The 16,683-nt window shown below is 40.0% G+C and overlaps 1 protein-coding gene across 11 annotated transcripts in view; it reads left to right on the top strand.

The window, feature by feature from the left end:
* LOC135222034 (RNA-binding protein 1-like) overlaps positions 1 to 16,683 on the top strand; it is a 171,165-nt gene that overhangs the window by 47,107 nt on the left and 107,375 nt on the right. For 7 of the 11 annotated variants that reach the window (XM_064260167.1, XM_064260160.1, XM_064260158.1 and 4 more), the window contains 4 exons: positions 8,855 to 8,931; positions 10,706 to 10,900; positions 11,041 to 11,145; positions 13,088 to 13,168. In XM_064260167.1, coding sequence (XP_064116237.1) covers positions 8,915 to 8,931; positions 10,706 to 10,900; positions 11,041 to 11,145; positions 13,088 to 13,168 — 398 coding nt within the window. In that variant the 5' untranslated portion in view covers positions 8,855 to 8,914. Of the gene's footprint in view, positions 1 to 8,854; positions 8,932 to 10,705; positions 10,901 to 11,040; positions 11,146 to 11,898; positions 12,615 to 13,087; positions 13,169 to 16,683 lie in introns of those variants that run through there. The other 4 variants (XM_064260163.1, XM_064260162.1, XR_010316158.1 and 1 more) reach the window with 3 other exon arrangements.

Here is a 16,683-nt window from a genome sequence, read left to right on the forward strand (position 1 = left end):
GCCTCCATCTTCTTATGTATCCTCCCCTCGTATTTCTCCGTCGGGTAGAGTACAGGATCGCTCTCCGTTAGGTCGCAGTCCAGCTCGTAATCCTCATCCTTCGTCGTCTACCATGCAGGAGGATAGTACGAAGCATTTCTTACGGGAAATGCAGTCCAAGTTGGCAGTACTGGTGAAGTCTTGGGATGCTACTGAACAACCATCTTCGAGGCGTAAGGACGATTTACCTTCCCATTAAGTCTTCTAAAAGGGAAGACAAGGACGCGTTCGCCGAGGACGCAGGGCGAACTGGCGCTAGAGGAAAATAGTTTCCAGAAGAAGCAGGACGCAAACGTCAGGACGCGGGACCAATGGTGGACGCAGGACGCAGGCGACAGGAAGCAGGCGTTTCTACGATGGACGCAGGACGCAGGCGGCAGGACATCGAGAGGCGGCAGGACGCCGACGCCTCGGTAGCCGCAGGACGCAGGCGGCACGACATCGAGAGGCGGCAGGACGCCGATGCCTCGGTAGCCGCAGGACGCAGGCGGCAGGACGCTAGTCCGTCAACGAAGCGTCAATACGACGACGACTTAGAAGACATTTCTTCAGCAGAAGAAGAGTTGGAAGTAATTGAAGAAAAGAATACGGAACCTTCTTCAGATTATAAGGTTCTGACTTCACGTCTTATTGCTGTTTTTGAGGGGGAATTTAAACCGACAGCTCCGTTATCCCCCTTATCACAGTTTTCCAAGACTAGGACTCCAAAGAAGTCCTCTTTCCTGAAAATGACGATGTCAATTTCGGCGAAGAAGGCCCTTCAACGGGTGAGTGACTGGATGAAGGAGAAGAAAGAAGCGGGAAAAATACTCTTTTGTTTTTCCTCCAGCTAAGTTAGCTTTCTAAATCAGGAGTATGGTATGCTACTGGAGAAAGTCTAGGCCTGGGAGTACCTGCCTCCTCCCAGGGGGACTTCTCCAGGATAGTAGACAGCTCACGCAGACAGGCGTTTACAGGATCGGCCAAGGTCTGGTGGACGTCTTCGGAATTTGACCATCTATTTAAAGGGATTTTTAGGACTTTCGAAGTCTTCAATTTCTTGGATTGGTCTTTGGGAGCGCTAGCGAATTCCCTAGGAGAAGAGGATTCGCAGGACTTAGAAACAGCTAAGAGCATTATGTCCTGCATGGATAAGGCTCTTAGAGACGGAACGAATGAGCTGGCTTCGTTTATTCACAGCAGGAGTGCTTAAGAAGAGATCGCTGTTGTGTTCGTTCGCCTCAAAAGGAGTTTCTAACTCTCAGAAATCGGAGTTACTGTTCTCGCCCCTTTCGAAACAGCTGTTTCCTTCAAAGGTGATTAGGGATATATCGCTATTCCCTTTCGCCAGAAAACCAAACGCAAGATCTTCTTTCGTCTTCAGTTAAGAAGTTCTTACCAACCAAGTTGGTGAAGAAGACGCCAAAGGATACTAGACCGTCACAACAGCCTTTCGAGGAAGAAACATTCGCACGGGACACCCGCCTTTAGGGGTAAGAGGAGTACCCGCGAAAAGAGGAGCCAAGACCCCCTCTAAAGAATGAGAACTCAGTCCTCCAGACGACAGTGGGAGCCAGACTTCAAGGTTTTTGGGAAGTTTGGCAAGAAATGAAGGCAGATCCCTGGGCTGTCAACGTAGCTCGGGAAGGATACAAAGATTCCTTTCTTGAAAAGACCTCCTCTCGCAACATCTCCGAGAAGCCCTCGGGGCAAATTACAACGATTTAGAGAAGAAAGCGGCTCTGTGGGAGCAAGTAGCTTCCATGCTAGAGAAAGGAGCAATAGAACCTGTTCTGGATCACGAATCTCCAGGATTTTTACAACCGTCTGTTCCTGGTTGCAAAGTCCTTCGGGAGGTTGGAGGCCAGTGCTGGACGTAAGTCAACTGAATCTTTCGTAGAAAAGACCAAGTTCACTATGGAGACGAACGATTCAGTACTGGCCAGCGGTACGTCCAGGGGACTGGAATGGCGACTCTGGACTTACAAGACGCATACTTTCATATTCCGATTCATCCAGGAAGCAGGAAGTATCTAAGGTTTGTGATTCAGGACAGGGTCTTTCAGTTCAAGGCCCTATGCTTTCGGCCTTTGCACAGCCCCTCAAGTGTTCACGAGGATGATGTCCAATGTGGCGAGATGGTTACATTTAAGAGGGATCAGAGTGTCTTTGTATCTGGACGACTGGTTGATAAGATCCCAGTCAAGAAGTCAATGTCTGGAGGACGTGAGTCAAACATTGGACTTAGCAAAAGACCTAGGTCTGGTAGTGAATATGGGAAAATCCCATTTGGAGCCCCAACAACAGATAGTGTATTTGGGGATTCAGATATCGGCAGTGACTTTTCGGGCTTTTCCGTCCCCCGAAAGGCAAGCCCAATGCAGTCAGAAGGTGCAGGACTTTCTAAAGAAAGACCGGTGCTCTGCAAGAGAGTGGATGAGTCTACTGGGCACACTCTCTTTGCTAGAGAGGTTCATTTCTTTCTTTAGGAAAGACTGCACATGAGATCTCTTCAGTTTTTCCTGAAGGATTCATGGCCAAGAAAATTGCAACCGGATTCCTTCCAGTTTCTAATTCCGGCCGAAGTAAAGGAGGAATTAAAGTGGTGGCTAACTCCAGGCAGGTTAGCAAGAGGGATGTCGCTTCAGCAGAAGAACCCAGACCTCGTCTTGTTTTCCGACGCGTCGGACGTGGGTTGGGGAGCGACATTAGGCCCTCAAGAGGTGTCGGGACTTTGGAACAAGGACGAAACAAAGTGGCACATAAACAGGAACTGTTGGCAATTTTCTTGGCCTTGAAGCACTTCAGAGAGTTGATTCGAAACAAGACAGTGCAGGTCAACTCGGACAACACCACGGCTCTGGCATATATTCGAAACAAGGAGGAACTCATTCTTTTCCCCTTTACAATCTGGCAAAGAAATTCTGCTTTGGGCAGAAGAGGAAAAGGTCGTGATACTCACCAGGTTTATACAAGGAGAGAAGAACGTGACTGCGGACCTGTTGAGCAGAAGAGAGCAACTTCTCTCGACGGATGGGACGTTTGCACATGGAGGTTTGCCAGAGCCTGTGGAAGTTGTGGGGCCGTCCGGTAGTGGATCTGTTTGCGACAGCCAGAACAAAAAGGTTACCAACATATTGCTCTCCGATTCCAGACCAGGAAGCAGTGGCGGTAGATGCATTCCTGATGGATTGGTCAAACTTAGATCTGTACGCTTTTCCTCCGTTCAAGGTGCTGGGGAAAGTGATGAAGAAGTTCAGGGAGAGCAAAGGAACGAGGATGACCTTAATAGCCCCGTTTTGGGCCGCCCCAAAGTTGGTTCACAGAAGGTACTGGAATGGACAGTAGATACGCCAAGGACTCTTCCTCTAAGAGTAGATTTACTCAGACAACCCCACTTCGACAGGTTTCACAAGAATACCCTCGCTCTGGGTCTGACTGCGTTTCAGACTATCGAACGTCTGGTCAGAGCGAGGGGGATATTCGAGAGAGGTGGCCAGTGCAGTGGCTAGAGCCAGAAGAACCTCCACAATCACGGTGTATCAGTCGAAGTGGGACAATTTCCGGAAGTGGTGTAAGAACAAGAAAGTGTCTTCATCCAGTACCTCTGTGACCCAAATCGCAGATTTCCTTCTTTACTTGAGGAAGGATTTACACTTGTCAGTTTCGACAATCAAAGGTTATAAGAGTATGCTAACCTCAGTGTTTAGACACAGGGATCTAGACATCTCGAATAACTTAGATCTGAGAGATCTGATTAGGTCGTTTGGGACGAAGAAACAATCAGAAGGCAGGCCACCTGCTTGGAACCTGGATGTGGTCTTGAAGTATTTAACTTCTAGCAAATTCGAACCGTTAGAGGAATCCTCTATGAGAGATCTTGCTAAGAAGACTATCTTTTGGTAGCATTGGCAACTGCTAAAAGAGTTAGTGAGCTTCAGGCCATATCGAAGAAGGTGGGATGGAGACACGGCAATGCAGTGTGTTCATTCCAAGAAGGTTTCTTGGCCAAGAATGAGGATCCAGCTAATCCTTGGCCAAGATCCTTTGAAGTTTTGGGTCTAACTGAATTGGTCGGTAACGAGCAAGAAAGAGTTCTCTGCCCAGTGAGAGTGTTGCGATGTTATATAGAAAGAACAAGAGTTATCAGAGGGAAGTCTGATGCTCTGTGGTGTTCGTTAAAGACCCCACTAGACCCATGACGAAGAACGCTCTAGCCTTCTTCATGAGAGAGTTAATTAAAGAGGCTCATATGTTGTGTGAAGAGCAGAGCTTTGGTATTTTGAAAGTGAAGGCTCATGAAGTCAGGGCAGTGGCGACTTCATTAGCTTTTAAAAAGAATTTAGCCCTCAAGGAAATTATTGAATCCACATATTGGAGAACTAATTCAATATTTGCGTCTCATTATCTTAGGGACGTTCAGACAACCTTCGATAATTGTCAGACGCTAGGTCCATACGTGTCCTCGGGCACAGTATTGGGCAAAGGAGTTACTACCCCATAACCTTCTTTTAAGCTAGTTGATTTTATTAGGTGATGGTGTTTGTGTTTATTGGTCGTCTGAGAAAGGGTGCGGTACTTCTCTCAGTCGTGTTAGTATTATCTGGTGATGGTGTGTGTGTAGTTCAGGTAAATGATCTGTTACTAGCTTTGAATGCCGTGGCATAAGAGGGCTGTAAGGATCTGTCAACACATTGGTCACGTCCAGTTGTCAGTTGCCAGTCTTAGCTTCTTCAACATACAGGACACTTCCTTGTTGAGAGCTACTAAGGTTTAAGCAGGCTTAGAGGCAGGACCTATGAAGTCAGCTACCTCAGCAGGTAAGGAACCTGGAGTTTTAATAATATAATAAATTTTTATACTCTTAAGAATGTTGCTGTCCTTGACCCACCTCCAAATGTGTCAATCAGCTATATATATACCTGCCAGGTAAGTGTCATACATTAAAATGAAGTTTTTATGATAAAACAAAGTATGTACTTTACCTGACAGGTATATATAATTTGATTCCCACCCCCCCGCCTCCCCTCAGGGACAGGGTTCAGAGAAAATCTGCCCAATTGGGAACGGTTCCTAGCGCTAGCGCCACGGTAACGGGGTGGTGGTTGCCTGAACTACTAATAGGTTACTAGCGATTGCCGCGAGTTTTGAAAATTTCTGCCAGGTGGAACAGAGAATAGAATATAGCTATATATATACCTGCCAGGTAAGTATACATTAAACTTTGTTTTATCATAAAAACTTCATATTAAATGAAATTAAAGTTATGTAATATGATTTAAAAGTTAGTTTGATACAGTATCCTTAAAAAAGAAATAAATGGTTGGCATAAAAATAGTTACAGTAACTAATACATACACATTTTTGTACATTTTTGTACATATGCTAACGTTTCCCCTAATTCATGGTATGCAATTGTCTTTTTCCCTCAGAGTAAAAGACTTTTTCTTTGCGTCACTAGAAACATCATAAGTCAGTCATAAAATAAAGAGTAAAGAAAACGTGTGTGCATACATACATAATGTTTGCAGAGGGTGAAATAGCAAATGCAAAATTTCCATACTGAAATCATAAAAACATACTTTGTTGTAGAAATTAAAGTTTCTTGAGGGATATCTTTGAAAAGTGCAGTAACTTTGTGAATGGATATCACATCTTGTAAAAGTATGTTCACTAACGAGGATTTGCAAATGTCCGTGCTATTGGGAAAAACTCGCGTATGATAATTAATTAGTTTCCAATGAAAAGTTTGCGCTACTGTGAATTTGCGCAAATCAAATCGCTTAAGTTCGGGATATTACTGTACCAACATTTCAGATGAAAACTACTTATAATAAGGAAAAAGAAAAAAGTAAGTAACAAAAGTGTGTTGAAGGATTAGTCTCGCACCATCCAGTACAGAACGTAATCTGGCTTTACTAATAAACCGATGAGATTTGTCCCTTTGTCTATGAAGGAAAGAAAGTCTTTAACAGTCCTTAACTTTTTAGATTCAAAAATGAAGCATTTTGATGACACCTCCTGTCATCTGCCATGACAGTTTGGATTGACTATGATTAGAAACCAAGTTTGGTTAAATGTACTTGATTCACGTGTTCTCCACCAGATGTGTTTTGAATGGTTTAGCTCTTGCCCCTTTTTGTTAATGCTTATGCCAGTTGAAAGAGAGGGTTATAACAAGCATTCAGTCATAAGGAAGGCTGTTATAAAGGACATGCTACTTGAATTTTTTTTATTTCGTCTAATTCTGAGAAAAGAATGATGTTAGGCCAAATTTTTCCTTGAGCTGTAAGTATTCTGAATTTAACACAAGATGGGGAATCAAGATGAAAGTTACAAGGGCTAAAAGTTGTTATTTTGTTTTGTGGCGTTAGTAAAGCTACAATGTTATGTTTTCCATAACATATTTGGTCAGGCTAACACAATGAGAAACTAGTTGACCTGTTACTATATTGAAGGTAAACATTCATAATGTAGGAGTGGATGCTACTTCATTTAGTTTTGTGACAAAATTGTTGCTTGAGGATGTGATTAATGCAATTCAGTTTTTGCTGCTCACTGCCTGAATTCAAGTCAGTAGAAGTTTCATCTGAAAATGGTAAAGCCCATAGTTTGGTACTGTAGCAGTCTTTGTGGTTCTCATTTAAATCCTAGGTTTTTTATTTTATGAGGAGCATGAAGGTACTTGTATAGGAGCATACCTTTATATAATTGAAGTATTCATTTTTGGTTTACTTCTTTTTGGGGATTTTGGATTTTGGCCAAGGGGTCCCAGCAAACCACTACTATTTAATTCTGGCTAAATTGAAGCATTTTCTCTGCAAGGCTGCTGTTTGTTGCACACAAAATAAGCTTTGCTTCTTGAAAAGAATATCTACCTTTTGGTGCTACTAATTGTAGTATTTAGGAAGGATTCCAAATCTGGTAAGAATGTTTTGGGTTTCATTCAAGAAACCTTTAGCTTGATTAGCTAAACAAATTTTGTGTGGCTGCACTACTTACCATTCCCTTCTCAATGTGGGAATCTGCTTTCTTTTAACAGTAGGTACGATTCATCTTGAATAATATTAATTATAATGAGATTTACTTGAGTTATCCGTAAAATAAGGTTCCCGAGGAGCTGCAGTTGCGAGAAACGCTGTAACGTGGGTCCGGCGACACTTTAGCTAGCTCGCTCCCTCTCTCTCGCGCATGCGCGAGCTGTCTGCGACGTTCAGTATTGGCTTGCCAGACTTGAGAGATGGAGCTCCCACTAGCTACTCCCGCCAGGTGCAAATTACGCTCTGTGATTCATTTTTTGTGTGCAAGAAACACTACGCTGGTGGACATTCATTCCCAACTGTGTGAAGTGTACAGAGAAAAGTGTATGAGCGTACAGCACATTTGCAAATGGTGCAGAGAATTCAATTACGGACATACAGAAGTCTAAGCTTTCCAAAAATGTATTATTCAATGCCAATAAACATGTTTTTCATTCTGAAAAATCTTTAGGAATCTTATTTTATGGACAACCCTCATGTTATTTGGATACTTAACCTGCTTTTAATTTAGGCCCTACCTAACCTCCCCCTTTGGCTATCAAGGAGAATGTGAAAAGTGCTAAAAATATTCAAAATACACCAGGCAGAGAATAGGTGAACTAGATGGTCATCTAATTGAGCCAGAATTAAAAAAAAAAATAATTCCATGATCCTGTTGGCACAGATATACAACTACGTTTAACAGGATGTAAGTTTTCCAAGTATAATAAATTTTATTATGGAAATTTATTTTCTCAGTAAAAGTTATTTTCTCAGTAAAAGTACATAACAACTATGTTAGTTTTCCGTTACATTAGCATTCTGCTCCTGTTAGTAAAATTATTGCTAAACCTTTAAACATGGAACTCATATCTGTGAGTGCTACATCTAGGTGCATAAAGCAAAAGATTCCTAAGAGAATGGTTTCATTATGGATGCTCCACTAACACCCTACCCTGTTATTTGATTTACTTATCAAAGCTTTTCACTTGGTTTTTTGGCCATAGCTTGCCTCCAGTCCATTTGTTTTAGGATACCTACAGGCATTCCCTGGTTGTCAGCGATTTGGGTTTATGGCGTTTGTCTAGCGATAAGATAACATGATTTTTGGCGCCGATATGCGCTGGTCCCTGCTTATTGTTGCCAATCCTCGCCTAACGGTGGCGCTGATTGATAACCGGGGATTGGCGCTACCGTCGCTGGTTTCAGGTGGTTGGTGATTTTTGTTTGTCACGTTGTCAGGAATGGAATCCCCACTGATAACTGGGGAGTGCCTATATTTGTGTGTGTGAGAGCTTGCTATAGAGGAAGGAATTTGGGGGGAGGGGGCTAGCCAATCTTTGGAGTGTTTGGTTCAAATATTTCTTCTTCTGTGATGGAATCATCCTTTTTGGAACATAATAGTGCACATGAACTTTTGAACGTGATTGTAGTGAAAAGTTATTCAATGAGGAGTGGGTTTGAATAAGTACTTGTTGAATTATAATTTTAGCATATTGCATGAGAAAGCTATGTTGCTGAAGGATTTGATTGATATATGTAAACTTGATTGTTGTTGGAGGAAAATATTTCAATTTTTCATTTAAAGTGCAGTGAAAATTCTGCACAAATTGTACAGTTGGAATTTGTCAGTGTTTTTCATTGTTGAGGACTGTCTTTTTTTTTTGCTGTACTAGTACAGTATGTTTTGTCAGTTCAGTAAATTGTCATTACAGTACTTTAAAATAAAATGTTTTCGAAAGTACATACAGGTTATGTCTTTTCATGGTGATAAACTGATGACCTAATTTCATGTAATTTATATTATTAATTCACAGTTGGTTGTTCATCGTAGTGCTGACTGGGCTTGTCTCCAATCTCTGACCTGCTGATCACAGATGCCTCCTAACGTTAAGTATGTCAAACAAAAAAACGAAAAAATTTCCTTAACCATTAGAATCAAGTAGTCAGATAATGTATGTTGGTTAAGGGTTGGTGTATTAGCTTTAACCAACATTACGATGGAATAATACCAACAGCAGAATATAATTTACTCAGATCGTGATTTGTGTTCATGTACTTCAAAGGCTTTGTAAGTTAAAATTTGTGCCATAGTTTAAACTCTTCAGTTTTAACCAGTTTTAACTAAGCCTTGAAGCTTTGATAGCAGGAAAAGTTAATGAATCATGGAAGAGCATTGGAATAAGCATTTAATATACTGATACCATGAAATCCCAAATGTTTGATTATATATCATATAATATATTATATTAATATATATCTATATATATATATATATATATATATATACACACATATATACATACATACATACATACATGCAGTCCCCGGGTTACGAAGGGGGTTCCGTTCTTGAGACATGTTGTAAGCCGAAAATCATCGAAAGCCAGAACATCATCAAAAATCCTAAGGAAACCTTACTTTTAATGCTTTAGGTGCATTAAAAACTATGTAAACTGCATTCTTATTGCATTTTTCATAAAAAAAACCTTCAAATATTGATTATTTTGCATTTTTGGTGTCATATTTCTTCTGCCAGATGAGCATTGTAGGCGCGGTAACCCTAGAACATGCGTTGTAACCCTGGAAATAATATCTGATGAATATAATTGAAAAGAGCCTTAACCTTGGAACGTCGTAAGACGAACCCGTCCTAACCCGGGGACTGCCTGTACACACACACACACACACACACACATTTCAGTTGTAAGAATATTTCAGTACTCACCTGCCATCTTACATCCAAGAAAACTTGATCCATCTGGGTAGCATTTTATCGATATTTCTTATACAGACTGTAATATGCCTAAAGTATGCAGTATTTTATGGATGTTCCATATATGAAATATAGAACTCTTCCCTAAAGTACACATGTTCATTTCAAATGGGAGTAGTACAAGTTTTGTAAGTAAATTGATGCTGGTATAGAGCCAAAATGTTCTGTTAGTACTTAATTGTTGTACACATGCTGGGTTGCGAGGGAACCAATCTAGTCTGGAATTGAGTAAAACTGCCATGGCCTTACACAGTATGGTCAGATTAGTGTTTATTGACATCAACAGTGTTTATTTGTTTATTGATGAATGCATTAGCAGATGATACAGTGAAAGGCAATGAGATATTGTTGTGAAGTTCAGTCAAATAAGAGTACGTACTGTATTTAGTTTACTCATTTTAAGAAACAAAATCTTGCAGTCAGTGAGCTTTGGTTCAGATTTGATGGTATAGCACTTGAAAATTCCTAATGATTTTGTGATTTTAGAAAGAAGTTTGAAGATCATAAGCAAGACATTAAAGTTTATTCACCTTCCATGTATTTCCTTCAACTTTAAACTGGAAATGTATCATAATTATACCAAAATAGTTTTGAATATTATGAGATCTGAAAATTTTTAGGTATAACAGGCAGTTTTAAATCATACAGTACTCTGTATTCTTATGTAATTCAGTAGAGCCTCCTCATTAAGTGAACATCAAAGTTTTGACCCAGTTTCCATGTTTGTTTGTGTTATGAAATATAATTTTCATGAATATTGAAACCCCTCTTCGATTTTAATTTATGCAGTCTAGTTAAATCCAGTGCTCCTTTTGGTAAATTGGATGATTTATCTACCCATATTTAATGTGTTCTACTCTATATTTGTAAGTAACAATTAAAACCCTTTCAGAAACATGAGGACTGACTGCAAAGTGTATGTCGGTAATTTGGGTAATACCGATGCCAAACATGAGTTGGAATCTGCATTCTCAAAGTATGGACCTTTGGTGAATGTTTGGGTTGCCCGAAACCCTCCAGGATTTGCGTTCGTAGAATTTGAAGATCCAAGAGATGCCGAGGATGCCGTTAGAGCCCTGGATGGAACGTAAGTCAATTCTTTCATTTGTAGAAGTTTATTTGTAAATTTTAATTTAAATGAAATTCTCCTTGTAGTTCCTGAAATGCTTATAGTACGTAGTAAGTACGCACAGTGAAGTGATTGAGCCTAAGCGCTTTCTGTTTCAGGCGAATGTGTGGTGTGAGAGTCAAAGTAGAGATGTCGACCGGCCGTTCTCGACGCGATCGTTTCCATTCCCCTCCTAGACGCGGAGGTGGTGGTCGAAGGTCCAGGTGAGATCGGGTGGTTTTGCCGTCGCCTTTTGTCGCCTTTGGGTGTCACTCGGGGCACTGTCAAAAAAGCATATAGTTGTCATGGCTAGGTGCTTAGGTGGCAAAAATGAAGTCCATGTGTTTAGCATTAGTTATAGATGTTAAAGTTTGCTTTATTATTAGTTTGTGTTAATGTGAATATAAAAATTATTGTATATACCTTTTTCTTTAATCAGCTGTTAGTCATGATTATATATTGAATAGATTAATTTTATTTGAGGTTATATGTTATAAGCTCAGCATAAAAAATTACAGAGAACGAATTTGGATGCCAACCCTGTTTTCCTGACTCTTGGATTAAGGTTTGTGGGTCATGGATGAATCTTGTACTGTGTGTGTGGAGGGCTTGGGGGGTCTTTGCCGGGGGGGTTGGACTTGGGCTGGAAGGCACACCTGGTCAATTATTAAGTTACTATAATGTGCAAGTTCAGGAAGTTGATGAATGCTCCAAGTGATGTTTGTGGCATTACTAGTAATCTTTTTAGGCCTACTCTCAATTCATGTAGAGCGTTAAGTCATTTTTGTTTGTTTTTCATTTAGGTTTTGAAACTCTCTGATTTGAATTTTTGTTCCGCTCATTTTTAAGTCTTTAATGCACTTCATTTTCTGACCTAATTTTCAAATCTGATTGATTATATTGTCATCCAATTAACTCTTGAGCTAGAAAATTTTATTGGAAGATTTTTGTTAATTGTGGTGTGTGGCCCATTACAGGACTATCTCGCCCAAATTACTTCTTGTTCCACCACCACCACCATCTACTACTCCTCCTACTACTGTTGCTACCACACCACCACCACAACCACCACCACCACCACCACTACTACTACCACCACAAGTACTTCCACCACCACCACCACCACCACCACCACTGCTAGCATCTGCATCAGCCATCATATTCTGTAGGCTTCCAGTATTGGGTCATTGGGAAGGTGGTAACCTTGCAGTGTCATGGTTTCTGCCAACCATCACCTGATCCTCCACTGGTGTATCAGCTTGGTATTTTCTCCATCATTTACCAAGAGGTTTGACCATTGATAATAATGTAACCAGGGTTATTGCAAGAATAATGTGGAGCATTATTATCCGTTTGGTGAACCTGTTTATGTACGCCAGTATTGGATGAGATGTTGGACCCTGCTCAGCCGAAGCCTGGCAGCGGTGGTGGTGCGCCTCACGTTGCCTGATGACCCTCCTGCGGCGCGGCACCTCGCGGCACCCGGGCAGCCCTTAAAGCGCTTCACGTGTCCTCTTCTCCCCGCTCGTCTACGTCTACTACCCTCCGCCCAACGCCCGTCCGCCCGCTGCCTGCGCACCGTCAGGCCTGCCCCCCCACCCACCATCTTGGGTTTATGACCCTTCAACGCTCGCTCCACTTTCTTACAATCATCGCGCTTCGACATCATCATTACTGCTGCTCAGCTGTGACGGTACACTACTCAGTATTTGACTACTTGATCAATAATCACAGATGGTCTGTTTGTGATTAGCAGTCAAGCATAGGTATGAGTCCTTTCATGAAGGACTACACCTTGAGGAGTGATTGTCTACCCTATAGAGAAGGATCATTTGTTGTACTTTTGTCTTTTTAAAAGCACTTGAGAGAATCGTTAACAGGATCATGAGTGTTTACCCAGGTGGTTGGGGAAAAGGGCTGGACAGTTTGTGGCCTTTTTTTTAATTATTTTTTTTTACTTTTTTAATTTCATTCTGTGCAGCCGGTCACTCTCCATGGCACAGGACTTTTGGAAAAAGATTAGTACAGTATTTTCAAAGTTAACAAAATTTTGTTAGTTAATGTAATTCTCCCCTTGGGAGTGTTCCTGTCTCAAGGAAGTGTTCTCATTCAGGAACAAATAACAACATATATTGTAGAAAAACTATATAGTTGGTGTTATTTCAGGTCGCGCTCCCCAAGGCGTTACGGTGGTCGTGGTCGATCTCGCTCTCGTTCTCCACGACGTTCCCGCTCCCGGTCACCAAGGTACAAAGACATTTGTCGACTGCAGTATTGCGCATGATAGTTTTAGATGGTGGGGTAAACTTTGCGAACATGATAGTTTAGATGGTGGGGTAAACTTTGCGAAAGAATAGGTCATGATATTAATTTCAAGTCAACGTACATGATTTTTTAAAGAAATTAGAAATTTTTTGTAGGCCTATTCTTTGGTGTGAGAGCAGAGTTTTGAGTGGTTATGACATTGTATATCACAGGAAACTTTTCTTTCGGCTTTTTTTTAGCATGTCATTGACTAGAAAATTATTTCCACATTGAAAGTTCAGATTAGTTAATCACTAGAAATAAATTTTATTAATATTGACATGATATCACACTGAACCTCATTGTAATTTAAACTCATTTTTACATTTTTTGTGTGGTTTAAAGGAAATTTAATATAAACTCGGTACTTGGCTGACAGGGCTAGTGACTAACGAAATTTTCAATTTTGTGTTGTTCCCAATACATCTGTGTATTTATTTATTTATTTATTTTTGTCATCATGAGATATATAGTAAATGTACCAAAGTACAGAAGAAATGTGACAAGATTCTAAATCAGGGACATAGGCACCAGGACAGACATGAGTTGCAACTTTGATCTATTTGTAGTCCAGCAATAAAGTTTCTCTGCGTTACATATTTAAAGGTGCATCATTAGACATAATAACTTTTATCTACTTTGGTTTATTGCATTTCCACTGGCCACAATGCTCATCCATACTCTATGATTTTTTTGGGTATTTCTAGTGTCCCAACTGCTGTATCTGTTGTGTCCCTTTCTTATCACATGCCCAGATCACCTCTTATGTTTGTGGTATTGTATATGTCCTGAGGTCTTGTAGACGTCCTGACTTTAGACACCGCATCTCCAAATCTGTAATGAGACCCCATTATGAACTTTTATTTGCTCTCTGGATTGTTGCATTTTCTCTCTTGCCAAAATATGCAGCCATACCTTTTATAACTTTCTGAGCCTTCTTACTTGCCACTGCTGGTATATCTATTACTCATTGATTTTAATTGCTGCTTCCTCTTTCATATCATAAGTTTAAATCACTTCTTATTTTTGTGATCTCATTTACTTCCACCCTTCAGATGCCACATCTCTTGGCAACATCCTTATCTGTATTTAGGTTCCCAGTACACCTGCAATTATTATTATTTGATTTTTTTTTTTTTTCAATCAACTCTGTGGAGTTTTAACAGGTCATATGCAACATTTCCAATAATTTGGTTTTAGCAGTTTGACAAAATAGATTTTAATCTACTGTTGGGTTTGGTGATTTTTACTCCAAAAAGTTAATATTGTTCATTCTTTGAATTGGTCACACTTATCCATTCATTCTTTGAATTGGTAGCACTTATCCATTCATTATTTGAATTGGTCACATTTATCCATTCATTCTTTGAATTGGTAACACTTATCCATTCATTCTTTGAATTGGTCATGCCTATCCATTGGTATTTGATGAATTACTCACGTGTCCCAGTCCCTGAATGCAGAGAATGCAGATTAGTGCTTGCGGTCAGACATCGTGTGTGTGTGTGTGTGTGTGTGTGTGTGTGTGTGTGTGTGTGTATACTCAAGGTAATAAGAATGCCTGACTTTTTTGAGGGTTGTCCTTCTACCACATAGTTATCCTCCTGTTACTCTTCTCCATTTGTTGGTGTGGGTGTCTTAATATCCTTGACTCCATTCTTGATCTGCAGTTCTGCACATATCTTGTAATATGTTAAACTTCACTTACACCCACATACTTATGCTTTGAAAATTTCTAACTTCTCTTAATCTGATTCTGCTCTTACACAAGTGTTTTGCATATAGCAGCTCCATAGGCCTCTGTGTACTCCTTCGGGGCTGACTCCTGGACATTGCGCAGATCCTTGATGGACTAGTACATTTTTCTCAAGTTCTTGCATTATGTTGACCACCATTGTCTTTTACCTACGTGTGAAAATGCATCACATTTTGAAGTATCTTGATACATTTTAAATTTTGTTTTTAAGACTAGTATAATACACTTTCCAGGGTTAGATGCAGGTGGGACTTATTATTTTCTGTAAAGTTAAGTTTTGTTTATCCAGATGAGAGGAAATCATGCTCTTGTTTGCTACTTTGCTTTTCGTCGTTTAGAGAACATTTTGTAACAAGTTCGCCATCTTCCACAACATGTCCAAGAATACCAATTGTGGTTGCATCCAAGAACTATTAAAGTGCTTCTAATGTAGCGTCAGCATCCACATCCTGTAGAGGTGTCATGTTGCCATGCTGACTATGACTAGAAGTCTCTTTCCTTTCTTTGGAAAACTTTAGTAACTAATAATTTTTAATGTTGATACTTATGAATTGTCTGAATCATTTTCTTGTATTGCTGTTTTTATATGTAGGTATTTTGTTTATTGTGTTAATAATTGTCATCTATATTTCATATTGGGGTATTTGGTTTTTGGAGGAGTATGTTCCAAGCTGGTGATATTTCAGGTGGATAGAATCCTTATGACTGGTTGTCCATTTGGAATATCATCATACAGTTTAGCCAATGTGTGTGTGTAGTGTTTAGATACATTTGTTGCACAGCTGATCTACTGTATTTCAGTGCTTGAAAAAAAAAAATGTAAAATGAAGACCCCTATTATTTACTTACTTTAGAGCAGAGGCCTCCAAAGTGGTTGATATTGACCTCTGGGGTCAGTGTGACTGACCTAGGGGGTCAGCATGACTACCCAAGTGGTTAGGGAATCCTAGTGGTCAAAGGAGGGTCTGTAAACACCCAGATTAAATGTTAATTGATTTGGTCAAAAGCTGACATTTGTGTAAGAAATAAAAATCCATTAATAAATAATATAAATTTTAAGTAAAAATTCATGATTCACGGGTGGTTTGCTGGGCTTGATTCTAAACTATATTTTGAAAATACAACACGTTTCATCTGTAAACTGCATGATTACAATATTTAAAAAAAAAAATTTTGATGTGTGACTTAATTATGAATTTTTTCATTGTTCATATATAAATCCAGTACATAGGGACTGATACAGAAGTAAAGGAATAACAAAGTGTTTAAGGTAAACGAATCTCTGAGGAAAGAAGGGTGAGAGAAATAATCGATATAATTTTTATTGCTTTTAACTGGTTCCAGCTGGCGCCAGAAGATTTATCCTAATATTAGGACCCCAGGTTTTTTTAGCTATGAAAAATACAAATGAAAAAAATTTGTCATAATTGGGATGAATCTTCCCTATTGTTAACGATAGCTTATATCTCTGCATTCAAACAAAAGTTAATCATCTAATGGCTGACCCTGGATGACTGTATCATACACCTGTTCTCTACCAGGTGTGTTTCAAATGTTTTGGCTCTTGTCAGAATACACCTTGTTGCCATTGTGTATAGGCACTTGTTGGCATATCATGGTTTGGCTGTTGCTTTCATAGTACTGTACTTTTAATTTTCCTAGGATGCCTTCCACTCGAATCAAGTCTTAAGAAGATCTGGAT

This window comes from Macrobrachium nipponense, chromosome 3 (genome assembly GCF_015104395.2).
Source record: "Macrobrachium nipponense isolate FS-2020 chromosome 3, ASM1510439v2, whole genome shotgun sequence".
Classification (NCBI taxonomy): Eukaryota; Metazoa; Arthropoda; class Malacostraca; order Decapoda; family Palaemonidae; genus Macrobrachium; species Macrobrachium nipponense.